This window comes from Alexandromys fortis, unplaced genomic scaffold, assembly GCF_014885135.2.
Source record: "Alexandromys fortis isolate MF-2015 unplaced genomic scaffold, M_Fortis_MF-2015_v1.1 scaffold_158, whole genome shotgun sequence".
Classification (NCBI taxonomy): domain Eukaryota; kingdom Metazoa; phylum Chordata; class Mammalia; order Rodentia; family Cricetidae; genus Alexandromys; species Alexandromys fortis.
The window spans coordinates 2,626,766-2,635,812 of record NW_026068039.1 but is presented as its reverse complement, the minus strand read 5'-3'; the positions used below and the strand labels follow the sequence as shown (position 1 = coordinate 2,635,812).

At 49.9% G+C, this 9,047-nt stretch overlaps 1 protein-coding gene across 1 annotated transcript; it reads left to right on the top strand.

The window, feature by feature from the left end:
- The first annotated feature begins 458 nt into the window (after window positions 1-458).
- On the top strand, window positions 459-8,298 carry Prokr1 (prokineticin receptor 1). The gene is made up of 2 exons (XM_050165462.1): window positions 459-993; window positions 7,602-8,298. Exons 1-2 carry the CDS (start codon window positions 488-490, stop codon window positions 8,296-8,298), a joined length of 1,203 nt encoding a protein of 400 aa, XP_050021419.1. The 5' UTR covers window positions 459-487.
- Window positions 8,299-9,047: the final 749 nt, after the last annotated feature.

Below are 9,047 nucleotides of genomic sequence, written 5' to 3'. Positions count from 1 at the left end.
AGGGGACTGCTCCACAAGGCTAGAGTTCAGGCTGTCAGCTAGGGATTGGGGTTTGGAGCCGGCCCCCTCTCTGTTCTGCCTTTCCACACTCGCGGCTTTGGTCTTTGAGGAAGAGCACAGGTTTTCGGTCTCCATCGGAGTGGAAATAAATGGAGTTACAGTCTGTCTCCCCAGTCCCCCCCGCCTTCCCCAGCTGAGTGGAAATGTGGTTTCCATTCTCTCGTGTTCTCTCCCTGGCCCCTTTCTTCCACTCCATTATCTGTGTGTACGGTGAGCAGGTGGCTAATGGACCTGCATAGGTTTCAGTATGATTTTAAACTTACCCACGTTCTCTCCAACATGTCCCTGACCATGTGTGTGTCTTTCAAATGTTTTAAATGGAACTCCGATACTGTGTTCCTCAGATGCTGGTTAGGAAGATCTGACTCACCCAGGAAGAACCAAGAGCCTTGGAGACACCTCTCTGGGACAGCTCCCGGTGGTTTTCATGGCACCACCTGCCTGGATGGAGACCACCGTGGGGGCTCTGGGTGAGAATACCACAGACACTTCCACCAATTTCCTTCCTACATTTGATGCCCATGGAGGAGCCCAAGCTGCTTCCTTTCCGTTCACCTTCAGTTATGGTGACTATGACATGCCCTCCGATGAAGAGGAGGATGTGACCAAGTCTCGGACTTTCTTTGCTGCCAAGATTGTCATTGGCATGGCTTTGGTGGGTATCATGCTGGTGTGTGGCATTGGCAACTTCATCTTTATCATTACCCTGGCCCGCTACAAAAAGCTGCGCAATCTCACCAACCTGCTAATTGCCAACCTGGCCATCTCGGACTTCCTAGTGGCCATCGTGTGCTGCCCCTTTGAGATGGACTACTATGTGGTGCGTCAGCTCTCCTGGGAGCACGGTCATGTCCTATGTGCCTCTGTCAACTACCTGCGTACCGTCTCCCTCTATGTCTCCACTAACGCCCTGCTGGCCATTGCCATTGACAGGTGAGTGCCACAGAGATGGACACTGAGCAAGGGTGTTGCCTTGGTCCCTTTCTTTCCAGTGGTTGCATGCTGATGACATGCATCTGTCGTCCCCATAAATGGCACCCATGGGGACTCAAAAGCTCACTGGCTGAACATCTCACCTTAGTCAGGGCTGGAGGCAGCTAGGCCTGGGGCTGGGCTGTAGGAAAGTCTTTGCTCACTGTCTGTGGACGTTCTCCTAGATAAACCCAGTCACAGCTTAGACAGGTGGTAGGAGGACGCGTGGAGGGATGGGGCTAAGTTATAAGGAGTTACTTCTTATGTGAACATGAAAATCTGGAGAGAGTTCCCCATCTCATCTAGATTTCCTCTATTAACTATGATCTCCCAGCACTAACTGGTTTTTAAATAAGATCAAGGGAGTTGTTTTGAATAAAAAAAGCTGTGTGTGTGTGTGTGTGGGGGGGGGGTGACCAGAAAAAAAGCAGGTGATTGCTTACCCATCATGCTACAGTACAAGACTGTCTCTTTCTCTAGTGATGGGGTGAGAGCTCAGCGGGAGCAACCTCTGCTTGTCTTTCTTATTCTGGGGTGTTTCACTTGCTATAAACTGGTGCTACTGAGCCAGGATCACCTTGGTTTCAGGGAGTCTTTGAAAGTCTCTTGGTGCATTTGCCTTGAACTACAAAGCACCTTGCTATGGTCTCTGGACAGCTACCCTGAGGGGCTGGTCAGGCTTCCATGTTCCCTGACACAGCTTGCTGTCCTCTTCATCCAGGGAGCCTGAAGCACAGGCTCTCCTTGTTCCATGGCCTCAGGGCTCTGAGGTGTTTGACTTGGGCTCTAAGTCAGAGCAACTGAGCAAGTTTTCTAGCAATCAGCTGGAGTTAGGATGGTGTGTGAAAGGTTAGTTTCTAAGGAGGGGACACCAAAGAGCCCAGCGTTAAGACCACTGAGGTGCAGGGCTCTGGTCTCCTTTCTCCAGAAAGTCAGCCACTGATGGCCCCTTGATCTGCAGCCCATAACAGGTATGTTGAGGTCCTCAATACAATTCACCAACCTTGGAACATTTGCCCACTTACTTAAGGAATTCAAATAACCCTAGCCGAGGATAGCATCAGCCAGGCTTTCTGCTTCCCCAGTGACTCTTAGGGCTGCCCAGGTCAGTCTCCTGCGGCTTTGTCTCCAGCATCCCCTGAATATGGAAACACTGCTTTGTCTCTTAGCACAGGACAAAACATATGGGGTCATTTCCTGGACATTCACATTAGAGACACGGCTTTACCCAGGAGATGCTCTTGACCTCTAGAAGGAGGATAGATGGGAGCCTTCTGTGACAGAGTCCTGCTTCTGCACGAGATCCATGCACCTCGGAGGGGGCTAACAACTGTGCGGGAAAGAAGCTAGGAGCTCGGAGCTACTACTAACAGGGATATTGATCAACCACGGTATAGGAACAGTATCCTCAATACTGTTCCCATTTTCCCACCATCAGCTGTTTTGAAAGATGGCATCTATCTCCTGTGCAGTGCAAACCAGGCACACGGAGACGGATGAATCTGGTCATGCTCTGCTCTGGGGAGGGCTGCTGGTCCTAGGAGTGGGCTTCTGATGGGAAATTTACATACACATATGGGAGAAACCCCAGGTGCTGGCCTAGGCCTCCCTTAATCTTAGGTGACTCACTGCCCCAACATGTTAAGTTTTATCTGTTTAAGCTGACATTTGTAGTCTTTGCCCCAGATGGTTTTTATTTTATTTTATTATGTTGCTATCATCTAATTTCAATTTTGTGGTTCAGTCGTCATTAATTTTTTTTCCTTGTGAGCTGTTCAAAACCCAGTGATATTTCAGGTTTGATCTTCCTAGCTTGGGCCAACTACAGTCTCATCTCTCTATAGCAGAAGACACCCTGCTGCTAGGATGCCTTTATTTAGTGAAATTTCTGAAGGAACCGATAGTGTGTACTTGACTTGAGTCTGTTGGTGGAGGCCCCTCCCTGCACGGTGGGGCTTTCCGTGGCTTTCAGTTATCTGCCCTCTTCCTGCCTCAGGCTTTGAGGACAGTAAGGGAATCTCATGTACTCGGCTGTTTTGACGATTGAATGAAATAATAGCTAAAATACAAGGCATTTTCTTTTTCTGTCTTGGTATTTTGAGACTAGGCCTCACTGTAATAATGTTCAGGATGGTTTTGAACTCACAATCCTTCTACCTCATGCATCAGAATGCTTGGATTATAGGGGTGTGCTGCCGTGCTGGGACAGAATAATATGAAGTCAGTACAGGCATGGAATAAGGAGCGGATATCATGGTTCTCGAGTCAATATTAAGAAGACCGCAACTGATAGCAAAACTGAATAAACCAGACTGTTTCCAGTGAGCTGGGAGTCATTTTTCTGATGCATGAATCACAGTGTAAGGTTTAGAAGCGGGCTACAAAGCACTGCTCACAGCACAGTTTGCCTTCTGCCACCCTGGGCTCAGCGCTTCTGTTCTTGCTTCCACTCTCTTCCTAGGCACCGAGGCTGGAAAGTCTCCCTTCTCCTGGCCAGTCTCGCCGTTCTAGAGCATTTGGCCGGTTGTCCTGGTCACACTTGGCCCTTCAGAAGCTCACTTGGCTGGGTGGTCCAGCCTTCATCTGCCTTTAGTCTTCTGCATATAGTGTCTCTTGGTTCTGCTCAGCTATCCCGTTAGATCCACCCTAGATTCCTTCACTATTGCACGCATTCTTTCAAAAAGAGCGTCTCCGGCGAGTGATTGCTCAGTGCCGGATCCTGTTCCAAGGGCTGGGGATAACGGTGGAAACCAGAAAAAAGCACTGGCCCCTGACAAAGCTACACCAAAGGGGTGAAGAGAGCTCTGTCCGGCAAAGAAGTATGGAAGGTGATTTCAGAAGTGAGCAACACACAATAACAATGCCAACAGCAAAGAGACATGCCAGCAGAGTAATCGAGGGTGACGTGGACGAGTCAGGACAGGTGTCTCTGAGACGACAGTCACATGACCCAAGAGTGACATGGAAGGTTCTGAGGACTGAGAGACAGTGTCTCAGATAAAGGCTTTTGTAAGCCCAAAAAGCTTCGAGGCAGGGACAGACTTGACGATTCCAGGAACAGAGAGATGGCTTTGGGGTTTAAGGCGGGTAAGCAAGGCTGAAGCCCACCAAATCTTCTTAAACACAACTCTGGCTTCTTGCTGAAATAACTGATACATAGTCTGAACCTTGCAAGCTGAGGACTGGAGTGAAATGCCTTGTCCAAAGCAGCATAGCTGGGCCACACCTTTCCACAGAGTTCAGCTCCAGCTTCTCACTGCCTTTCCAGCATTTTATTGCTTGGTCCCACACTGCTCAGGTGAAATAAACACATCTTTGTCTCTTTTTCCAAAAATGATTGTCGTCCTTTTGACAAGTTTCTTTTCACCTAGTATCAAACCACTGACAGGGGGTAAAGTTTTATTAAAATTAAACTAGGTGCCCCAAAACCACAGACGGCAAAAGTGAGAAAAGATGTAGACAGATTACTCGAGGCAAGGAACGTCCGGATACTGACGAAACAGTTAAATAATAATCCAGGGTCAGGAGTGGATACTGGTGAAACGGCTAAGTAATAAGCCGGGTGGCGTTTACAATGACGTTTGGAGAAGAGCAGGGTGCAGTGGACAAAAGAGGCGGTGCAGAGGAGGCAGACTTTAATGTGGTTATCAACAGATGATCAACAGCAGGTCTTCTGAGGGCCAGGATGGTGCTCAAGGAAGCCAGGTGGTGGGTCCTCTCGGTGACTGCAGAGCCTTGGGGAAGCATATGGACCGGGGACTGAGTCTTCAGAGTCATGATAAAAAAAGATGGGGCTATATTTCAGAAGATATAAAAATCTACCAGATGATGACAACTTGAAGGAGCTGGCAAGATCCTGCAAGAAGTCCCCACCTCCACCCCAACCCTTGGGCAGGGCCTCTGGGCCTCTACTTTGATGTGTGTTGAGGTGTCTGTAACATTCTGGTCTTCTGCTTATGAAATGCTGTGCGACTCCTCTTCCCCTGGCCTGGAGGGCTGAAGAAACCAGCCAGGGTATGTGTCCCCTGGTGTTGAGTTGTGTAGCCCATGGTCAAAAAGCACAGATGCCCCTGATGAGTTAGTTCATCAGCTGGGGGTGCGTTACCCATGTCATGGCCAGCCTGGTATCTGCTGCAACCGCCATTCTCATGTGAGACCTTAGATGGGGGCCTTAGACCTTAGACAGGGGTCCCAGACTCTGCTGAAACATCCAGCCCATGGTTATCACACCACCCTGCACCCTGGCAACCTTTATTTGTTATTCTCTGGGAACTGCTGGCCTTGAGAGGATCTGAACCTAAACCACTGGAGCTAGGGACACAGAGCAAGTGAAGCCATGCTCATAGAGAGGGAAAACTTGCTGCCAGGGGTCTGACTGCCTCAAGAAACAGTGTAGGGAGAAAACAAGTCTGTGGTCAAGAGAAAAGAGAGAGGCTGCTAGGATTTGGTGAAGGCCAGGGAGAAGGGAGCATGCCCCACAATGCTGGAAGGGAGGTAGCAAATGGCATCGTAGAGAGAACATGGGGCGTATGGAAAGATGTGGGCCAGCGAGCTGTGCAGCCTTTGACAAGTCCTCGCTCTTCTGCATGCTTCAGCTGGCCGCTCTAGCACACGGGCATCTTTGCTCTCTCTTTCTTTCAGCAGGGTGGAGATGACCTAAATGAAAGTATGGGCTTGCTATGGTAAACTTTGTTCTGATATAGAGTTCCAGAGCCAAGGCTGATGGAAATCTCTGGAATAGTTTTCTGCACGTTTCCTGTTAGTTTGTGTATCAGTGATGGCAGCGTCAACTGGGCGAGGATCAACTGTATAAAATGGCTACCACCGGGAGAGCGCTGGCCTTCACTACTGACTGTGGATGTGATGTGTGCGACCAGCTGCTTCAAGCTCCTGCCATGACTTCCCTGCCAGGATGGACTGTGGCAAAATGTATTTGCCTCAAACTGCGAGGCAAAATAAGCCCTTTCTTTCTTGAGATGGTTTTGTCAGAGTATTTTAGTCACAACTCTGTAACTAAGAGATGGTGTGTGTGTGTGTGTGCGTGTGTGTGTGTGTGTGTGTGTGTGTGTGATGTGACCCTAAGAGCCTCTACATGCTAGACAAGTACTCTACCACCGAGCCGCACTTCTGCCAACATGATGGCTGCGGTGAAGAGCCCATGTATGCACAGTGCCAACAGTGCACTGGATTCTGTTCGTTTTCCAGCACTAAGGAGCTGCCTAGAGTCCCAGGGATGCATGTTGGTGGCCAGCAGCAGCCATCTGGCCTGTCCAGAGGGTAACCATGGTCTATCCAGCTTCCTCAGACTCCTGGGCTCTGGAAGAGCACAGGAATCTCACTTCAGGATCCTCCAGGTTCGCCCAGCGTGGGATGATTACTTGTGAAATTCAACTAGAAAAGCATAAGAAGGGTTCTTTCTTCAGACCAAAGTCCCAAGAAAGATGACTTCAAAGGGGTAGTCTGCAAGAGAACAGAATTGACCTGGCTCTCCTTCAGGGCCCTGTCACATTGCTAGCGACTCTGCCTGGGATCAGCTATGGACATAAAAGAGTTTGTTTCCATAAAAGAGTGTGTTGGTCAGTCCTTTCCACTCCACTCCTGTCCTTCTAACCGTGCCAGCTGCGCAAAGACTTCCGGAAAGCCGGAGCTCTCTGCACAAGAGTGCACTCTGGGAAGACTTCATTCAAGCTACCCGGGTGACTCATAGCCTCATGAAGTGCTCTCTGCTTCCTGGACCTCTGTGGTAACAGTGTAGCCTCTTCAGGAGAGAACAAAAGCAGCGTCTTTTACTGCCTGATGCTTTGCGGTTAAAAAAGAAAAGCCATGCATACGCTAATTGATTTTCAGGTCAGCCCTGTAAGATGGGGTCTAAATGTTTTCTGTCAAGGGTCTTGTGTTATATAACCCCGAGAAAGTTCCTCATCTTTCAGCAGGTGGAAAATGAGGTGAATACACTTTTCCTCTCTGCATGCAGAACAATGCTTTCTAAAACTTGGAATGAAAACAAAACCTTGGCCTATGCTTTGGTTGGAAAGAGTGGTTTTTCCTATCAACTAATTCAAGTTGGAGTGGCAGGGCTACTCAACTTTGAACCTTGCAGGCTTTGGAGATACGATGGACCAGTGCCTAGTCAGAGACCCATGGGAACTATAATTACTACATTTAAAAGTAATTTTCCTCAGTATATGTTAGATTTAAAACTTAGCTAGGAACATTGTATTCATTATCTCATTTAATCTTCTTCTTCTTCTTCTTCTTCTTTTTTTTCTCTGTGGCTTTGGAGCCTGTCCTGGAGCTAGCTCTGTAGACCAGGCTGGTCTCGAACTCACAGAGATCCACCTGCCTCTACCTCCCGAGTGCTGGGATTAAAGGCGTGCGCCACCATCGCCCGTTCATTTAATCTTTAAACAACCCAAATACTTGGACAGATGAGAAGGCTGAGCTGGGGGAAGTAGTTAGAGGTGGAACTGAGGCTTGCTACAGGGCTTGCCCTGAGTGTCTCCCTCAGGTGACGTTAGTATCACAAGCAGGCTCCTTCCGTGGCTGACTCCTCTTCTGTTCCTGCCCAGGTACCTGGCCATAGTGCACCCGTTGAGACCGCGAATGAAGTGTCAAACAGCTGCGGGCCTCATCTTCCTGGTGTGGTCCGTGTCCATCCTCATCGCCATCCCTGCCGCCTACTTCACCACGGAGACCGTGCTGGTCATCGTGGAGAGCCAGGAGAAGATCTTCTGTGGCCAGATCTGGCCAGTAGACCAGCAACTCTACTATAGGTCCTACTTCCTCTTGATCTTCGGCCTCGAGTTCGTGGGCCCTGTGGTCGCCATGACCCTGTGCTATGCCAGGGTGTCCCGGGAGCTCTGGTTCAAGGCGATGCCCGGCTTTCAGACGGAGCAGATCCGCCGGAGGCTGCGCTGCCGCCGCAGGACCGTACTAGGGCTCGTGTGCGTCCTCTCAGCCTATGTCCTCTGCTGGGCGCCCTTCTACGGCTTCACTATCGTGCGTGACTTCTTCCCCTCCGTGTTTGTGAAGGAGAAGCACTACCTCACCGCCTTCTATGTGGTGGAGTGTATCGCCATGAGCAACAGCATGATCAACACGCTGTGCTTCGTGACGGTCAGGAATAACACCAGTAAGTACCTTAAGAGGATCCTGCGGCTCCGGTGGAGGGCTTCTCCCAGCGGGAGCAAGGCCAGCGCTGACCTGGACCTCAGGACCACAGGGATGCCTGCCACTGAGGAGGTGGACTGCATCAGACTGAAATAAGCAAAATGGCCCCACAGTGCCTGGATGCTCACAGCAACGATGAACTGGTTTTTCTGCAAACACAGAGGAAAGCGACACACTGTTCAAGGAACCCTGAAGCGTAGAATTTTGAAGTGGATATTTGAGACACTGTCCCCAGTGGTCAGCGTTCATGGAATACCTAATTTTTGCAAAGAGTAGACACCAGTGAAAATCATTTATTTGACAAAATGTCGTGGGGATTATAGCAAGGAGATGTGGTACAGAGTGTCTGGAAGAGAGAGTTTCCAGATAGAAGGCAGAACAGGCTTTGTAGTGCTCCCCTGGGCCACACTGGGCCTTGCTCAGCTCTAGCAGAACTCTTGGGCTTTCCTTTCTGTCGAGCGTTAGCAAGTCTGGACAAGAGCAGCCGCAGAGGTTCTCAGCTCTTCCTGGAGTCATTCTCTGTCCACCCCAGAGCCCAATCGACACTGTATCCAATGCACGTGTGGATTCGCCAGGACCCACGGCCAAGTTCTGACGACCAACTGATGGCCACTTAGGCCTATGACTCTGCATCAGACAGTGGGGTCTTCTCTGGAGAATGGACTTGGGGGAGAAGCCACATGGACTCTGGGTGCCATTTGGAGTTCTGAGTCACATTGAGAGGGGAAGTCTGGGCTCATGAGAACGTGGTTCCCTCATGTCACGGTTTACTCACCTCAGGGGGGAAGAAGGTGAGGAGGGGGAGTCAGCTGGGGCCTCTGACAACGTGCGCAGGCTAAAAGATG

Coding starts and splice junctions, on each gene's coding strand:
- Prokr1 (XM_050165462.1), top strand. CDS start 488: ATGGCACCACCTGCCTGGATGGAGACCACCGTGGGGGCTCTGGGTGAG. Junction 994..7,601: donor CTGGCCATTGCCATTGACAG/GTGAGTGCCACA, acceptor GTTCCTGCCCAG/GTACCTGGCCATAGTGCACC.